At 57.3% G+C, this 18,565-nt stretch overlaps 1 protein-coding gene across 2 annotated transcripts in view; it reads left to right on the top strand.

The window, feature by feature from the left end:
- The window catches only part of HTT (huntingtin), a 95,482-nt gene extending 76,917 nt beyond the window's left edge, over positions 1-18,565 (top strand). For both annotated transcript variants that reach the window (XM_087828440.1, XM_016195807.2), the window contains 16 exons: positions 666-853; positions 1,223-1,349; positions 2,973-3,073; positions 3,928-4,082; positions 4,501-4,640; positions 5,657-5,739; positions 6,736-6,863; positions 6,980-7,109; positions 8,409-8,564; positions 11,738-11,928; positions 12,137-12,251; positions 12,347-12,560; positions 12,921-13,026; positions 14,459-14,621; positions 14,811-14,971; positions 15,748-18,565. In XM_087828440.1, the coding sequence (XP_087684566.1) occupies positions 666-853; positions 1,223-1,349; positions 2,973-3,073; positions 3,928-4,082; positions 4,501-4,640; positions 5,657-5,739; positions 6,736-6,863; positions 6,980-7,109; positions 8,409-8,564; positions 11,738-11,928; positions 12,137-12,251; positions 12,347-12,560; positions 12,921-13,026; positions 14,459-14,621; positions 14,811-14,971; positions 15,748-15,961 (2,372 nt within the window). In that variant the 3' untranslated portion in view covers positions 15,962-18,565. The remainder of the gene's footprint in view (positions 1-665; positions 854-1,222; positions 1,350-2,972; positions 3,074-3,927; positions 4,083-4,500; positions 4,641-5,656; positions 5,740-6,735; positions 6,864-6,979; positions 7,110-8,408; positions 8,565-11,737; positions 11,929-12,136; positions 12,252-12,346; positions 12,561-12,920; positions 13,027-14,458; positions 14,622-14,810; positions 14,972-15,747) is intronic.

Raw genomic sequence — 18,565 nt, 5'->3', positions numbered from 1 at the left:
CAGTAGGGGCACCACTCTCCCAGGGAGGCCCTCCCCCTCTCTGCTCCGCCCGCTCCTCTGTCCTGGCACTTCGTTCTCTATGCACTTATGGCTTCGTATGTCTCTCACCTTAGACTCTGGCCCTTTGGGGGCAGGGAGTATGTTTCCCTTCTCTGTGTTCTCACTGTTGTCATGGACCATCCAGTGTATGCTGAGTAACAAGCAAATAAATAGAAATACTAAGGAACTGGCAGTTAGTAGAGGTACCCACCTGAACGTTAGGTAACCTGAGTGTATATTTCAGCCGTCTCTTTTGGTGGATTTTTAAATAAAAATTCCTACTCTTCCTACAGAAACAAAAGCCTGCATCTATTCACTCAACCCTACTCTAGACTTGGGCACGTACCTCAGTACCTGCTGTATCTTCTCTTAATCCAGGCACTTTACTCTGAGCATGGTGGCGAGGCAGGGTGGGAGGAAGACTTCTTGTCCCCAGGGCCATTCCAACCCTTCCCTGGAGAATCTGGCTGGATGCAAGGCTCCAGTTCGTCCCACAGAGATGGGGCAGGATCCCCCCTTCCCCAGGGGCACCACCTTTCTGGTTGTGGAGTGTGCCTTCTACACTGGGAGGGTGGGTGTGTTTTGACCAAATAGCCCATCCTCTCTTGACCACGGTGTCTGTTTAGGTCCCGAATACATCGCCGCAGCCTGCAGGATGGTAGCAGAGTTGGTGGAGTCTTTGCCAACCGTGCTGGCCTTGGGTCATAAAAGAAACAGTGGCACCCCCGCCTTCCTCACGCCAGTGCTCAGGAACATCGTGGTCAGCTTGGCCCGCCTGCCCCTCGTCAACAGCTACACGCGCGTCCCCCCCCTGGTGAGTTGGTGTTTCCCTGCAGAGCCAGGCCCCTGGCCTGAGATTCCGGCTGACCCGGATGGGCCAGCTCTGAGTCGCCTTCTCACCAGTGGCCAGGGTGCTGCATGTTGTCCCGACACTTGTCGATTTCCTCGGGCTGCAACACAGCTGGGCCAGCAGGAATGCTGACTCTTCTAAAGTGGGGTGGGACTCGCCGGCACAGACCTCTCCTGTGAATGAGCCCCTCCACCAGGGGTCCTCCCTTCACCGGCCATGGACCCGCGTGCCTGAGTGGGACAGCACACTGCGGGGGGGTGGTGACAGGACGTGTGGGGACCTGAGGGGGCCTGAGGGAGCTGGTGCTCAGCAGCCCTCTCCTTATCCTCTCAGGTCTGGAAACTCGGGTGGTCACCCACGCCGGGAGGGGATTTCGGCACGTCCTTCCCCGAGATCCCTGTGGAGTTTCTTCAGGAGAAGGAGGTCTTCAAGGAGTTCATCTACCGCATCAACACGCTAGGTGGGCCGCCACCTCCTGGGCACTGCTGCAACTGCAGCCTTGGGGAAGCCCGGCACCCGGGCAGTGCCCTCTGCCCACCCCACCTGTGAAAGCATCAGGGCTGCCCTGCTCGCAGGAACACATTTTGAGTGGATATAAAGCTGTCAGTGAGAACTTCCATCCATGTTCCTGTGTGTGAGAGTTTAATCCCAAGTTCTCATGTGTCAGGCTTGTTTGAAGTCAGGGTGGGTACCGTTGTTGTTGGTGATATGGAGCCGAGTCCAGTCTTCATGTGAGGCACCCTGCCAAGCAGTGATGGTGATTGTCTCTGCGTGTTTCCTTCTGATCACGGATGCCTGCCTCGTCTGTGGGACAGCAGATGATGTAACGGAGCCCTGTGGCAAAGTGCGGAGAAAGTGGACTTTAGACGAGAGTGCTGGGCTCCAGTGTGGGCAGGTCATTCAGCCCCAAGGCCCCAGCTCTGTCATCCACCAAACAACATCCTGCCTGCTCCATAGAACTGCCGCATGTTTAGAAATTCTCAGAGACAGCCCTGCACACAGCACACAGGTAGCAGTGCCCTGTCTCAGCTCCTGGTGCGCACTTTGATCTGAAGGTTCAGGCAGCAGACACCTTGTGGTCCTGCCTTTCCCTCCAGTCACTCGGACGATGCCTTACCCCGTCCGTCCAAGATGAGGTCTGAGCAGTGGTCTGAGGCCAGCTGCCTCGGGAGTGGTTTTCCCCCCTCTCCTTAGAGATTGTTACCATGCAGCCCCTGGGCATCCCCTGCCTGATGCCAGCTCCTCCTTCCCGAGCCGTCCTTGTGTTTGTGTTGTCAGTGGGACCTGGACCCAGGGCAGTGCTGTGATCTTGTCCCGATATTTGCTGTTGTTCTTGCCCACTCTCTCTCCCGTGGGAATCCTCCCCTCCTTCTCCCTATGTAAATTCCCACGTACATCTGTCTGCCTATATCCAAGTGTGTATGTCTGACCCATATCTTAGCTTGTCTGTCTCTCTTCCTACACCTAGTTTAGCAGAGAGATCCTGTCACTTGTCGCCACAGCGCAGGTGATGAGATGGAACACGGGGTGCAGCCCTCAGAGCAGCCACTTCCCCAGCCCCGAGAAGCGCAGCCTGTGGTGTGGATGTCTGAGGAGGGCCTGTCCACCTGCCCTCATTGGGGACTGGCGTGCCCCTGGCTACACCGTGTTCCTTTTGATCTGTTCTAGGCAGGGTCAGAGACACCACACTTTAACTCATTTCACAGCTGTATCGAGGTAGAGCTCACAGCACACACTGCAGCAGGTCCCTGTCTGCGGGCTAGCAGAGTGCATCCAGGAGCCCATTCTGATGGCTTGACTTTCTGGCCCCATTTTATTGGCCTCATCTGCTTGGCTGGGGTCAGGGTGTCTCTCCAGCAGGCTGCCTGTGCCGAACTCAGATGTGTGTGCTGCAGTGTCCTCGCTGGTGGGCAGGAGCTGCCAGTTTCTGCATCACAAACCTGTCCCAAGGGTTGAGGGCGCTGCTGTGTGTGGCCCTGGGCATTGCCTGTTCCAGTCAGAGCTGATGGCCTAGCAGTCACATCACGTCAAAAAGTTGGAGGAGTGGGTGACCCTCTGTCTTACATATAATCTGCATTCATAGGGTGGACCAGCCGCACCCAGTTTGAGGAAACATGGGCCACCCTCCTTGGTGTCCTGGTGACTCAGCCCCTTGTGATGGAGCAGGAGGAGAGCCCACCGGAGGTGAGGTCACATGCAGCCCCATGCATCCTCGGGCTGGCACACCGGCAGCTGTAGCAGCTTGTGACTCGTTATTGGTGGGTGGAGGAGGGCAGCAAGTTCATTTTTACTGTCTCACCTTATTTTTAAAAGAGTAGCCAGATCATACCTAGACTGATGTTCCAGAGCAGGAGCAGATCTCCCCAAGGCTGGGTGTCCCTCCTGCTTAATCGCAGTGTGTTAGACAGTAGGGATCAGTGAGGTACTATCAGCGTGCAGGTTAGGTCAGAATGGAAAGGCATTTGATGAAAGCTGTGCATGGATTTTACTGTTTTGTGAAGATGTTACCAGGCTTCTCAGTACATACTGTATTGACGTAATGTTAGTGAATGCCCATGTTAGATAAGGCAAAACCTGAGATGTTAAAAGTCATGGGATGTAAGACCTGATTGGGGCAGGAGGTGTGGGTGGCCTGCAGAAGGGACAGTTCAGAGCCGATGGATGTCAGAGCCATCAGCATGGTCTGCAGTGCCACATGTAGAAGCTAACAGGCTGTCTTCTGCAAAGTTCCTAAAACTCATGAGGCCATTTAAGTAACTCTTAGTTAGAGGTTTGTGCCGGCTGGAGACCTTTCTTTGCACAGTGGACACTTGCCCAGATTTGTTCCAAGTGACCAGTGTGTGGGGGCTGTGGTGGGTATAGCAGACAAAACAGAAGCCTGGATGGGAAGACATGTTCCACTGTCACACTCAGGGCTCTTTCCCACAAGGCCAGTGGTCTGAGAGCCACAGACTGGGAGTCAGCATGCAGGTGGGGCACAGGTGGTTGTGGTATCTGGCTGCTCGTGTGACTTGATTACGTGTGGGCTATCCTTCCAGGAAGACACGGAGAGGACCCAGATCAATGTCCTGGCCGTGCAGGCCATCACCTCTCTGGTGCTGAGCGCGATGACTGTGCCCGTGGCTGGCAACCCAGCTGTGAGCTGCTTAGAGCAGCAGCCTCGGAACAAACCCCTGAAAGCTCTCGACACCAGGTTTGCCTGCGTTGCCGTGTGTCTCAGGGCACAGCATGGTGGGACCTGCAAGGTGCCCTTCCACCCCACCCAGGGTGATCACGTGCTTCACCCGGGCCCTTCCCTTTGTTGCTGAAATTAAAAATAAAAGCACTGTGTGTGTTCCTGTGCGGCAAGAGTTGCAAATCCAAAAGTGATTTGATGACCAGCGACAATGGAAACAAGGCATGAGGGGGCTCGGGGGCCATCTGACTAGCAGAGCAAGAGCTGGCACACTAACAGAGCGCCTGCCCGAGGCACAGCAGGAATTGCCTGCCAAGGCAGGGTCAGTGGTACCATAGGTACCTCTTTCTTCAGGCAGAGCTGGGGGCGGTCCTGGTGGCTTTCCCATTTTAGATTCTGAAGGAACCAAACGTCTAACCTTTGTCCTGGATTCTAGGTTTGGGAGGAAGCTGAGTGTGATCAGAGGAATTGTGGAGCAGGAGATTCAAGCAATGGTGTCGAAGAGGGAGAACATCGCTACCCACCATCTCTACCAAGCCTGGGATCCCGTTCCCTCTCTGTCTCCAGCCACTACAGGTACCTGTTGGGAGGGCTTGCTTGTCCTTGGGCCAGGACGCGAATGCGGCCAGCATACTGACAACAGTGATCGGGCAGAAAGACTAAATCATGGTTTTATTTGGAGGCTGTTGACTTAATGTGCTGCCCTAATCCATTTAAATACACGTCTCCCTCAGGACTGGGGAAGTTTTAACCAAGAGTTTTTAACTGTCTTGAGGAAATAAGCCTGGAAGCGAACAGTTAGAAGGGAATGTTGTCAGTTTTTCTTTAATGCACACTTTCCATTGTTGTTGGATGAACAGTATTTTAGGCTTCAGTTTCTGTGATTCCTGGGTTGTTTAGAAGTTGTTAGGTCCTGCAGGTTTCAGCGTCCTGAAAACCTTACCTGGAAGCTTCCATTTGGCCAGGCAGTGTGCGACGCGCCTGGGTGTGAACTAGGTCCCTCAAGGAGCTATGGCCAGTAGGAGAGAGGAGACGAGCATCCCTGTCACAGAGCAGCGGGGCAGCTGCAGGAGCCCAAGGAGAGCACGTGCTTCTGGGGACAGGGCAGTCTCTCGGAAGAGCTGGGGCGGGGGTGGCATCCACCTGAACGAAGTGCAGGCTCATGTGGCTGGACCTGGAAGGTGTGAAAGACGGTGAGGGGTTTGTGGAGAAAATGGGTTGAGTGGGTGCATTGGCCCACACCCTGCCCCTTGTGGGCAGAGCTGGACAGCCTGGCACCGAGGAGGGTCCCGGGAGGTGCTGTCCCCTGCCCTAGTCCTCCAGCCCCCAGAGGCTTCCCTGTGGGCTGCTGCCTTGCCTGCAGCTACCAGCTGACTCTCAGGCTCGTGCAGCTCAGCCCCAGCCGGTTCGGCGGAGCAGGAAGCTGGTGCATCAGGGAGTAAGAGTGATGGTCCCGCACCACTCACTGCCCTGCACCTAACTGCTCTGAAGTGACAGAGAACTTCACAGCCTGCGGTGCTCCACGGCTGTGCCTTCCCGTCGGGCTTGTGGCGCCCACGGGCTTGTGGCTCTGACTGTCCTGTCGCCTGCAGGTGCCCTCATCAGCCACGACAAGCTTCTGCTGCAGACCAATCCCGAGCGGGAGCTGGGCAGCATGAGCTACAAGCTCGGCCAGGTAAGTCACACGCCCGTCCCCTAGGTTTGGGCCATTTCGCTTGTTCAGAAGCAAAGTTAAATGCGTTTTAAATTAAATGAAAGGGCTACTTTTACTCGTTTTGTTCACGTTATTTATTCTGAGAGGGGTTTAAGGTGTCTTATGTATTGATAGTGAACACGTGTGTAATCGTGGTGAAACAGTGGGAGTTAGACTTAGGTGAGTACGAAATGGAAGGGCTAGGGTCCTGCCCACCAACCGAGACCTGGGTGGCCCAGCGCCCAGCTCAGAGGGAGGCACAGTCACATCCACCTACTAGGTGGGCACTTCCACTGCCCTTGATCAGAAAAATGGGGGCAGTCATGCACATGACAGGGAGATGGGGGCAGTGTGGCGCATGCTGAGCACTGGCAGCCTCTTGAGCAGCCCTGGGGGCAGGTGGCTGTCAGGAGGGAGTGTGGTCTGTGAGTTGGCGTGGGGGGCAGCATGTCAGGTGGATTTGCTTCTGCCCTGCTTCCCCTGTGGGTTCTCCCCCAGGCTTCCCAGACCCCTCCCCACCCTACTATCTCCAGAACACACTTCCCCTTCTGTAGGGGTGCTTTTCTTAGCAAGTCATTCAGAAAAGTTGGGTTTACCCCCAGTGCCGACCAGTAAGGCAGGGCCAGTCTGGCAGAGTCATCCTGTGTTGTTCCGTTTCTTGCCGGATGGCATTCGGATGCCCCTTGGTAGCCGCAGCGTCGTTTCTTGAGGCTCTTTCCTTCCTCGCCCTCAGCTGCTCCCCTCATTCCAGGTCTTTGGTTTTAAAGGAAGAGCTTTCTGAAGGGCCCTGCCCACCCCCCACCCCCCAGCCTATGGGGCCCTTTACCCAGAACCCACTGGGTCTGAATAGACCCTGCCAGGTGACAGAGTCACTTAGTCCCCAGGACCCTGGGCCACACCTGCAGCCCAGCACCTGAGCCTCAAGGAGCCTTCTGCCCGGCTCCATAGCGTTGACAGTGTGCCCTGTGTCTGCTGAAGGTGTCCATCCACTCGGTGTGGCTGGGGAACAACATCACGCCCCTGAGAGAGGAGGAATGGGGCGAGGAGGAGGAGGAGCCCGATGTCCCTGCACCCTCATCACCACCCACGTCTCCGGTCAACTCCAGGTGCCCATCCGCCTTTTGGTTTAAAGCAATTTGAAGTTTATTAACCGTTTGGGATGCTCTTAGATGAACCTCCATGCTGTGTGCATGGGGAGTGACCCGTCTCCCATGCTCTGCAGGAAACACCGGGCCGGGGTTGACATCCACTCCTGTTCGCAGTTCTTACTTGAATTGTACAGTCGCTGGATCCTGCCGTCAAGCTCTGCCCGAAGGACACCTGTCATCCTCATCAGTGAAGTGGTTCGATCTGTAAGTTTTTCCCACCCGTCCCCTCATGAGCTCACACACAGGGCTCGTACAGGTGTACATCTGTACATACACACACACACACCATTCCCTCATGCACACACACAGGGCTCGTACAGGTACCTATGTGTACACACACACACTGTTCCTTCATGTGCACACACGCAGGGCTCAGACAGGTATACATGTGTACACACAGACACACACACACTGTCTCCTCATGTGCACACTCAGGGCTTGTACAGGTATACACGTGTACACATACATACACCACACAGAGTTCGTCGTCTCCGGGAATCTGTGAAGGAACTGTTGGAGACATGGGACTATAACTCCATTTCTCCTGTGGAGGAAGAGCTTTCTACACACCCAGTCCATGGTGGGCTGAGACTCTCTCCAGCACCGTGGGCATGTCAGGAACACGTCCCGCTGCTGCAGGTGCTCTAAAGGCTCCCCTTCCTTGTGCATAAATGACTCCCTGGGGGCCTGGGACTCAGCCCAACAGACCCCCGTGAGAAGCAGGACTTGGAGTTCTTGTTCTCAGACTGCTGGTCTCAGGACTCGTTTACAGTCTTCAGATTAGAGGGGACTCTAGAGAGCCTTTGTCACATGGGTTATGTGGCACGGTATTTTCAGAACTTGAAATTAAATCTGAAGGTTTTTTTAATCCTCACTTGATGACATACTTTTGGGGGGAGACAGAGAGAGAGAAACATCAATGTGAGAGAAATATTGATCAGTTGCTTCCTGTATGTGCCCTGATCAGGGATCAAACTTACAACCTGGGTATGTGCCTTGACTGGGAATTGAACCCATGACTTTTCAGTGCCCAGGATGATGCTCCAACCAACCGAGCCACACCAGCCAGGACAAATCTAAGAAGTTTAAAAACAGTTACTAAGTGCTGGCTCACCATCTCTACCACCATCCGGGGGCTGTTCAGAGCCTGACCCCGATGCCGTGGGAAGGGCCTGGGATGTTTTGGAACAGAGCAGATGTAGGGCTTGTCCGAGGTAGCCGCTGTGGAGCATGTTCCTGTGCAGGTGGAGGCTGCGTCCCAGCTCAGCCCAGTCTGCAGCGTGTACAACGCAGGCACCAGTAAGTCCGTGTCGCTGACCAGCTGCTCTTCACAATATGTTTGCACTGCACTTTAGGTCTCGGGTGTTTACTGATTTCTTTTCCCAGTCAGGGCATGTGGCTTCCTGGCCTGTTCTCCCTTGGCTGTGAGAATGTGCAATTTGGATGCATTGCTCACTTTCCTGATAGCAGGACTCTCCCCCTTCCTGTCCGAATGTTCTCTAGCTCCTCGTAGTCTCGGACTTGTTCACTGAGCGCAACCAGTTTGAGATGATGTATCAGACGCTGACTGAGCTGCGTAGGGTGCACCCCTCGGAAGATGAGATTCTCTTGCAGTACCTGGTGCCTGCCACCTGCAAGGCGGCTGCTGTCCTCGGCATGGTGAGCAAGGGGTGGTGCGGGGCCGCTGGGTGGGGCCCAAATGTGTGGGTGCAGCATCAGCCTTGGAAAGTTCACCCTGAATGTCCACAGCAAGTGTGAGATGCTGGGGGCTCTGTTTACTTTGGGGCTTCTCCATAGGTGTCCGAGAAGTGTGCTTGGGGGGTGAGCCCCACTTTGTTAGGTCGTCACAGTGGCTCATGCCCGGGCGCTGGGGTGTGCGGTGCAGGTGGTGGAGCTGGGATTGCCTCCTCCAGTCACTCTGTAGCTCCCCCACACCTCTCCTGTGGTGTGCTGAGCACCCCGTGCTACCTGTTGACAGGGCTTCTCTTCTGGGGACTGTGTTTCACAGTCTCCCTGCATTTCTACCCTGGAGTGTGGGTGTTACAGTCCCTTTTACCTCGAGGGCAGATGGCCTTCTGTGGAGCTCCTCCTGTTCTGCCTCTAGTTGATGAGGACTCAGCCGGCCACACCCACTTTCTGTACGGCCATCACCACACAGTGTTGGGGGAAAGCCCTAAAAATCTAAATTCAGGATGGATTCCAAAAAACTGACACGTGGCCTTACTCAAATTCATGAGAGCTTTAGGAGGGGAGACTTACATACACGGGCAAAGCAGCTGCCCCAGTGGTGGCTGGGAATTATCCACAGCCTCCCAGGACAGGGCCCCTTCTCATAGGGGTTAGTACTAAAACCACCAGAGAGGACAGTGCACTCCCAAGTTAACAGGCAGCATCAGGCCCTTATCACACTCCAGACCAGTGATGGGGAACCTTTCTTCTGCCAAGGGCCATTTGGATATTTATAGCACCACTCACAGGCCATATGAAATCATCAACTTAAAAATTACCTATGAAAAAAGCTCCTGGGTTTATTGAATTTCAAGTGCCAACTGTGGTTGTGTTGGCAGGGTCAGACCAAAGGATTTCACAGGCTGTATGCGGCCTGTGGGCTGGACATTCCCCACCCCTGCTCTATACATTCATTAACCTCCTCACTGGGGCCTGGTGTTCATCTGTGGACGGCTTTCTGGGTAGTCAACCAAGCTGAGGCCTCAGGGAGTCAAACAGTCACAGAGGGCTAAACAGAGCCCAACGTTTCCCAGGTGCCTTTGCTGCTGGAGACATATTGCATCTTTGAGTAAGTCCCCTACACATGGTATCTACTAAACAGACATCACACAGACATGGGAAGGTGGGCCCTCTGTGTTGGAGCATGTTCAAGAATATCAGGTCTACCCAGCCGGCGTGGCTCAGTGGTTGAGCATCGACCTATGACCCAGGAGTTCATGGTTTGATTTTCCGTCAGGGCACATGCCCAGGTTGCGGGCTCGATCCCCAGTGAGGGGCGTGCAGGAGGCAGCTGATCAATGACTCTCATCATTGATGTTTCTCTCTCTCCCCCTCTCCCTTCCTCTCTCTGAAGTCAATAAAAAATAAATAAAAAGATCAGCTTTGCTGTTAGAAAAAAGTAGCTCGACTGCACAGAGCCCCCGCGGGCATCTGCTCGCCCTCACCATGTGGCAGAGCCCATAACTGCAGTGTTCCCGTTTCCGCCCCTGGTGGCAGAGACCCTCACTCCACATGAGCTGCTGCGTGTGCTGTGCACAGGAGCCGTGGGCAAGTGGTGTAGCTGGGCCTGCCCTGACCCATCTTCCACGTGCGTGTGTGGGTCCCATCTGTCCTAACAGCGGCAGGTTGCCACGGCAGCAACCAGTAGCATTTGTGGAGCCCTCTTCACAGTATGCCCAAGGTGAGAGGATGTGGAGACCAGGGTGTTGGCCAGCTTGCTCCAGGTCATAGAGGACAAGGCAGAGGTGGGTGTGAGCCCACTCAGGGCCTGACTGCTTCCCCACAGGATTCGTACCCTCAAGCCCAGGCTCAAAGCAGGTATCCACCCTGGGTGACCTGCCCCAGCGCCCCCTCCAGGAACAGACAGTGGCCTGTTGGCTCCTTCAGCGGGTCAGCTCTTCAAAGCCTGTGCCCTCTGGGTGTTGGGAGCCCGTGTAGTGGCAGCTACACTTGAAAGGCCCTTTGTCTTTATGGAACTTTGAGCTGCTGGGTACATTTCCATTGTAATTATGTTTTTGTGCTCAGGCCCAGGACCCCTAGGCAAATGTTGTGTTGTCAGTAAATCAAATAAGTGGTAATTGTTTCTGAAGAGGATCCTAGGGCCAGATGATGCACTGGGGACTCCTCTCTGCTGTGCGCAGGGGCTTGCCCTCCAGACAGTCCTTGTGGGGGCCCTGTGCACAGGGCTGGCATCCGCCTCTGGGCTTGTCTTTTCCTCCTGAGTCATCTGCCCCCCTCCCTGGCCCCTGGTGGTGTTTTCAGAGCTAGGGCCCTGGAGCACCAGTTGGAGCAGTCTCTCAGAGGTGTCTGGCAGTCTGGGTGCAGGAGGAGGAGAGAAGAAAGTCCCGGTCACTCGGGAGGCAGGGACACAGGGCTCTGGGGGGGCTGCACTGACAGCCTCCTGGTGCTTTTGAGGAACCTGCAGGACTCCGCCAGCAGGGATCGCCTTCACCAGGGGATGGTCTGTGAACCCTGCCATGGCCGCCCCTCCACATGTGCTTTCTGTGGGGTCTTCTCTCAGGTGGAGAGCACAGCGCTCAGTATGTAGGTTCCTACCTAACGCGTACGTTTAGGATGCCAAGTGAAACTGTCAAGCTTGTATAGACGACGGTCAGGGTCCCAAGACCACTCGGGTTTATGCTGGGGCACCCGCAAGGCTTGCCTGTACTCAGCTGTGATTTACCACAGCGACAGGACACAAAGCAAACTCAGTGAGGGGACAGGGCGCACGGGCCAAGTCCACAGGAGACCAGGCTCGGCTCCCAGGACTCTTCCGGAGTCCCATGGAGAATGCTCAGGTCCTGCGTAGTGCACGTGACAACACATTGGAGAGCTGTCCTCAGGGAGGCCCCTCAGAGATCAGAGCCAGGCTTTCACTGGGGGCTGGTCCCACAAGCCCCTGCCTGGCACGTCCCAAACTCCAGGCCCCAGGACGAGGGCAGTCAGCTCACACAGGCGAGGCCCAGGCTGCTGCTGTCCTCGGAGCTGGGCCACTCCCGACACCAGGGTCCTCCCAGAGCTCGGTGGTCAGGCCTGAGGTGAGCCCCTTTCTGGCTGCTTCCGTCTCACCCTGGGTCTAGCCTCTGCTTCTGCCTGTGCCCTAGGACAAGGCTGTGGCCGAGCCGGTCAGCCGGTTGCTGGAGAGCACGCTCAGGAGCAGCCACCTGCCCAGCAAGATTGGGGCTCTGCACGGCGTCCTCTACGTGCTGGAGTGCGACCTCCTGGACGACACCGCGAAGCAGCTCATCCCAGTTGTCAGTGACTATCTCCTCTCCAACCTCAAAGGCATAGCCCAGTGAGTGGGCGCTGGTGGGCGGGTGCTAAGTGGGCTGTGAGAAGAGAGGCTACACATTGCAACGTGCACATTGACCCTGGCCTGATACAGTGGGGACCCAGGGAGCACCCTTCCCGTGGGGACCGTAGGTGGGGTCTCCGAGGCGCCAGGAGACGGCGCGTGGTCAGGTGGAGCCTGCGTGTGGCTGAGCCGTCTGCCTGTGTTGCAGCTGCGTGAACCTTCATAGCCAACAGCACGTGCTGGTGATGTGCGCCACTGCCTTCTACCTGATCGAGAACTACCCCCTGGACGTAGGGCCGGACTTCTCCGCCTCCATCATCCAGGTAAGCAGTCCTGGGGGGCGTCCCTTTGGGGGATGGTACCCCTGGGGGACGGGCCCAAAATGGTGCTTTGACTTGGACGTCATGTTCTCGCACAGATGTGTGGGGTGATGCTGTCCGGAAGTGAGGAGTCCACACCGTCCACCATCTACCACTGTGTCCTGAGGGGCCTAGAGCGCCTCCTGCTGTCCGAGCAGCTCTCCCGTCTGGACACAGAGTCCCTGGTCAAGCTCAGTGTGGACAGAGTGAATGTGCACAGCCCGCACCGGGCCGTGGCGGCCCTGGGCCTGATGCTCACCTGCATGTACACAGGTGAGCTCCAGTGCCGGGGGCTGGCTCAGGCCCACCTGTGTTCGGCTCTGCTTATGGGTCTGCAGCCGCTGCTTCACGGGATGTGGACCACAGGTCCCCTCAGTTCTCGAGGACATTCTGGAGCCTCGTCTCATGGATTGCTGTACAGGTGTCAGACATGCCTGGGGAACTGACCGCTATTGACTGACCACTGCACCTGGTGCAGCTGGCTGGGTTGGGCCTTGGGCTGCCAGGGCTTCCTCACCTGGTCTCAGATCATCTCCAGGATTCACTGAACTCCTGTGTGAGTTCGGGGCCCTGTCTGCAAAGCCTGTCCCATCTTACAGCTTTAGTAACAATGCTGAGTGGCTCTCATTTCAGGAAAGGAGAAAATCAGTCCGGGCAGGACCTCAGACCCCAGCCCTGCCACCCCTGACAGCGAGTCTGTGATCGTGGCCATGGAACGTGTGTCTGTCCTTTTTGACAGGTAAGAAGTGAAGCCCACCTTTGCCCAAGCCGCCTGGACCTGCGCCAGAGCAGCTGCCTTCACATGCATCTGCTGTCCCCTCAGCCCCCCTGCTTCCTGCTCATGTCCCAAATAAGCACGTGTTTGCTCAGGGCTCTGGGAGAGGGCAGTCCTTGGACCCTGGCAGCCTGCCCACCTCTCCCGGAGGTGGGGCACACAGCAGTGTGGGTGTCACGAGGGGCACATCAGTGAGATGGGTGGAGGGCTGGGCTAGGGCCCTGAGCAGTGGTGGGAACATCCACCAGAACTCGCTGCCTCTGGGAAAGGAGCCCCAGCCCCAGAAGGCTCAGTACCACCAGGACCCTAGGGCAGCACCACCTCAAACAGCTTCGGGAAGAGTGTTCGGTAGACCCGGGGGAGGTTAGAGAACAAGCACACGCCTCTCTGAGTGGGACTGAGCCCTGCCTCCCTACACTGTGCGCCGGGGACCAGGATCCGCTCCGCTTGCCAGTTGTGGAAAATGGGCTCTATGCCTTGTTGGGCTTTTTCTGTGGGACAGGGACCCGAGTTTTGCTCCAGGCCTCAGTCCAGGGGACATGATGTGTGTGGCCTTGGGGAGGTCAGTTCTGCCCTGCTTGGCCGTCACTTGGTCAGCTTGGTCAGCGGGACGCCATGTGGATTTTCACAAGCATACCCTGGGCCAGACTCCGTGTCCGCTCTGGCCAGATGAGGTGTTCCCGGTGATAGGCAGGGGCCATGTTCAGGTCCCTGCCTTCCTGAGGCTTCCATCCCAGTGTCCCCAAGGGAGACATTTCAGCAGGTGCAGTGCGGGCACTCAGTCCAGGTGGGGACACTGGCTGGCGGGAGATGTCAGGTGTGAGTGCTGGGTCCCCGCTGGTGTTTGCAGGTGGGTGATGCGGGCACGCCTGGAAGGAGGTACCGGCCCTCTAGGGTACCCCACTAGGGTAGCCTGACAGCTGTCTCCCAGCATCCAGTATGATGCCACTTGGGTGCAGGTTGTTGGGTCCGTCAGGGAGGAGCCAGCAGGAATGCAAATGGGTCCTGGATAGGTGAGGAGAAGGGTCCCTGCTGACTACAGTGCTAGCGTCAGAACGTGGCAGGGAGAGTCCCCGTGGCTGGGAGCGCTTGCACGTGGAGGGAAGCAAAAGGTCACAGGGACGTGTTCTCATTGTGAGTGTTCAGATCTCTACTACAGGCCCATGACCCAAACCATTTCCGTTCAATACTGCACATGGCCTTACACCCCTTTTTGGATTGTTGGCCCCACGTGGGAGGGGATCCCCAAACCTGGGCGCTTGTCTGCGGGTCATCGGTGAGGTCCCCAGTTAATATTTTAAGTGTCCCCCTGGTGACCCGTGTGGAAAGCCCCTGAAGGTCCCAGCAGGGCCAGGGAGGGCTCTGGGGCAGGGTTCTGACTGTCCCCTCCTTTCAGGATCAGGAAGGGGTTTCCCTGTGAGGCCCGAGTTGTGGCGCGGATCCTCCCTCAGTTTTTAGATGATTTCTTCCCGCCCCAAGACGTCATGAACAAAGTCATCGGAGAGTTTCTGTCCAACCAGCAGCCCTACCCGCAGTTCATGGCCACCGTGGTGTACAAGGTGAGGGCAGGCCGGGAGCCCCTGAGCCGGCGATCTAGCTTCAGAGCCTGGGTGCCGCTCACCACCTGGACCTGCTGCCCTGTGGATTTGCCAGTGGCCTGGTTCCTCCCCCTGAAACCAGCACTCTCGGTGTGTGAAAGGGTGTGTCTCCCTCCCGGGCCCTGCCCCTGACTCTGGGCCTCCCCCCAGGTGTTCCAGACCTTGCACAGCACGGGACAGGCGCCCATGGTCCGGGACTGGGTCATGCTGTCGCTCTCCAACTTCACGCAGAGGACACCCGTGGCCATGGCCGTGTGGAGCCTCTCCTGCTTCTTTGTCAGCGCGTCCACCAGCCCTTGGGTCTCCGCCATGTATCCTTCCTGGGGCCAGGGAGCAGCCCTGCCTCCCACTTACCTACCGCTCTGTCACCGTCTGGGTTGCGAACGTTTCCCCCGAACCTGCCCGAGCCCCAGGTGTCAGGGTGACGTTTACCTTAAGCCCCAGGAGAGCGAGATGTTGACCAGGAAACAGCAGTGTGCTGGAGAGGAGAGGCGGGGCCGGGGGAGGGCGGTCCCTGCGGACCCTCCCTGTGCACTGGGCTTGTCAGACGCTGCTTCTCATTGTCCTCTGTCACTGTCCCCGTGTCATCCCCTTGGGTAGAGGCAGAAGAAAAGATCCAGTTCCCACCCCAAAAGGGGGAGTTCCACAGAGCCTCTGAGCAGACAGCTGTCCCGGCACTGACGGCAGGCCTCGCCCAGCGTGCCTGGGAGGCCTGGGGAGGCGGCCATGGCTCTGCCCTCACTCCCTGGGAGCAGGGGTAGCCGGAGTACCAGCCGCCTGCGCCGTGTGGGGAGCCAGGCCAGGTAAGTGCTGCCAAGGGGAGTGTCCTCCCTGAGGGGCTCCGGCTTCCTCAGCCAGCTCTGCCCTCCCCCCCCCCACTGGGCAGAGCTGCTTTCCAGCTGGACAGAGGCAGTGTTCGGAGTCATCGTGGACTGTGCTGTAGGAGCTGAGGTGGGAGGCAGCTGCTGTGGTAGATGTGGCCCAGGTCACTCCGTCCTGCTCTGGTCGGCTCCAGGAACTTCTGGGCCCTTTGTTGACCTGTGTGGGGCGTCACTCACTCGCACCTTGCTCCTTAACGCCTCTGCAGCCTTCCCCACGTTATCAGCAGGATGGGCAAGCTGGAACACGTGGACATTAACCTTTTCTGCCTGGTGGCCACGGACTTTTACAAACACCAGATAGAGGAGGAGCTGGACCGCCGGGCCTTTCAGTCAGTGTTCGAGGTGGTTGCGGCCCCAGGAAACCCGTATCAGCGACTGCTGGCCTGTTTGCGGAACATCCACAAGGTCGCCACGTGCTGAGCACCACAGGCAGCCCAGGCGGTGTGGTCTCTGCCGGCACGCACAGGCTTGCTCCGGCAGTGAGGCCGTGTGCAGGGGCTGCAGCAGATGTGGGGTTGAGCCTGAGTCCTTGCGGAAGCTCAGCAGCTGCGTGGCTGGCCCTCCGTGTAGCTCGTGTTAATGCCAGTTAACGGTGTGCACCTTCCTTCCAATGTCACGTGGTCCTTACGGCCAGGCTACAGCTGCTCTTGTGTCTGGGACATGAGTCCTCTGCTCTTGCAGGTTGGCATTAGCCCCCTCTATGTCTCACAGGCAGAGGGTGACACCCCCAGCGTGGCACAGGGAGCCTGGGGCCGTGTCCTGCTCCTGGCAGGCATGTGGAGGGTGGCGGGGAACAAGAGGTCCAGCGCCATGCTTCCCTTTCTCTGTTCTCTTCTCAGGATTTAAAGTTTAATTCTATCAGTAAAGAGATTAATTTTAAGGTACCTTTCTATCCAGTGTAAAGTCTGTGCTGCACGCCACAGCCCCGTGGAGGCGACGGGGCCCGTCCTCCCCATACCACTCACTCTGTCCTGCAGTCTCTCATCTGGCTCCTCAGCACGCCCGCGGTGTCCGTGGCACACTCCCCATTCTCCTGCAGCCACATTAACTAGAGTGTGATGCATGTCAGCTGCAGACGCCTGTGTCTGGGCTCCGTCCGGCCCTCTCTGAGGGTTCAGCATGCCCTCTCCGGCACCGTGTGGGAGGATCCTCTGCACACCTCCCACAGCGCCTCTTCTTGAGGCACCTCCGGTGAGGGGTGGCCTCTGGCCTGAGCTTCCCTGGGGCCCTCCTGCATGCTGGGGCAGGCATGTGCCCGGCCCACCTGTCCCACAGATGTAACAGGTACATGTGTCTGCCCCCCTCTTGGTCGAGAACAAAGCCTGGTGTCTTGACAACTGGTAGAGAGACCCAAGCACCTCCTTAGCCCCTCTCCCACTCAGCCTATGAGTCGGCCTCTCAGCCCAGGAGCACCTGGTCTGTGCTCAGGTGATGGGCTCTCCCGAAAGGGGCAGGGGTGAGACGGGAGGGCAGTGACTGGCCAGGCCGTGGCGCCTCAAGACTGTTGCCCCTACCCTGGCCCAGGCCCTTGGACTAGGTTTCTGTTTTCAAGCCCAAAGTAGCCAAAATATCAATGCAAGTGAGGCCTGGAGAGTGGAGCCAACCCTGCCCAGGAACCCAGAGTACTTGGGGGTGGGGCTCTGCCTGCTCTTATTCCAAGAGGTCTCCCCCCCCCCCACACCGGGTGCTCTGCCTCCCCATTCTCCAGAGGTCAGCTGGCCATTTGGCCATGGACTCGAGTACAGCCAGGGTTCGAGGTGTTTCGTGGTAAGTGGAGGTGATTTTGAAGCTGGTTTTGGATGTCTGCAAGGAGGAGGAGTCTTCTGGTCCGCTCTCCTCACGTTGTGTGAGGGCCTGACGCCTCACCGCCGTGCTCACAGCCAGCGGTTCGGGGACAGCTGGGGTGCAGGGTTTGCCTCTGTGGGCCCCTCAGAGCAGTGCTTGGCTTTTCCCGCAGCCCCAGCAGAGCCCTGGCTGAGGTGGGTGTGACATGAGTGGCCAGGCGTCTGAGCAGGCCCTTTGGGGGCTCTGCTGAGTTTTAAGGAGAGGTGGGCCAGTCATCTCCTCCCTTGCTGACTGGGCTCCTGTTTCTCGCCCTGGCTTTTCCCCTGAAAAGCCTGCTGGACTGTTTGAGAACACGGGACATTCTCAGAACTGGCTGCCCCGGCTGCCCCGGCTGCCCCGCCTGCCCCTGTGACTTAGCAGCTCTGAGGTGGCTGCGTTGCAGGCCGGTGTTGTTCTTGGTTAGGTTTTTACATTTGTAGGAAAGAACAGTTGAATGTAGGATTTGGGACCATTCCCCTCAGGGTTCATGCTACTGGGCTCAGCCGGAAGGAAATCGGCCTTTCCTTGGCTACGAGGTGATCTGAACAGCCCGTTAGTTCTTCACACGGGGCTTGGAGCCCAGCGCTGGCCGCAGGTGTGGCCAGACGTGCCTGTGTGCTCTGGGGACGGCCGTGTGTTCTCGAGTGGAGGGTAAGCTTTGTGCACACGTCTTTAATTACATGTACATCTCAAGACGCAAACGTGTAAGGCTCCAGGAACGGCCAGTCAGTTCATGTAGAAGCTGACTTTCCTTAGACTTGCAACCTGGAGTCGCTGCCTGACCAGGACGACGGGGACTGGGGCCAAGGGGGGTGGTCCTAGCTCATTAAAACCCCCTGAGAAAATAGTCCCCTCGTCAGCTCTGCCAAAGGGATGAGGTTCTTTAAAGTCTATGGCAGGCACCAATCATACTATCAAATTTTCTTGAAAATACCGTTAAACTTGATGGTCAGGTTTGTGTTGGGGTTGTTTTGCTTTTCTGCCAGTAATGTCGGAAGATTTGGACGGCACCAGGGTAGGCTTGTCTGCGGCGCACTGAAGTGAGTCTTCTCAGAAACGTGCCAGTCCCGCCCACCGCCGGCCCCACCAGGTAGCTGTGTCCCCCCAGGACAGAAGAGTGATGCTGAAACACCTCGGGACACCCAGAATGTAGCATCAGCAGGCCCTGCACCCCGAGCCCCCCCAGTAGCAGACACCCCT

Source organism: Miniopterus natalensis, chromosome 1 (assembly GCF_054644295.1).
Source record: "Miniopterus natalensis isolate mMinNat1 chromosome 1, mMinNat1.hap1, whole genome shotgun sequence".
NCBI classification, from domain to species: Eukaryota; Metazoa; Chordata; class Mammalia; order Chiroptera; family Miniopteridae; genus Miniopterus; species Miniopterus natalensis.
This window is presented reverse-complemented; position numbering and strand designations above follow the sequence as displayed.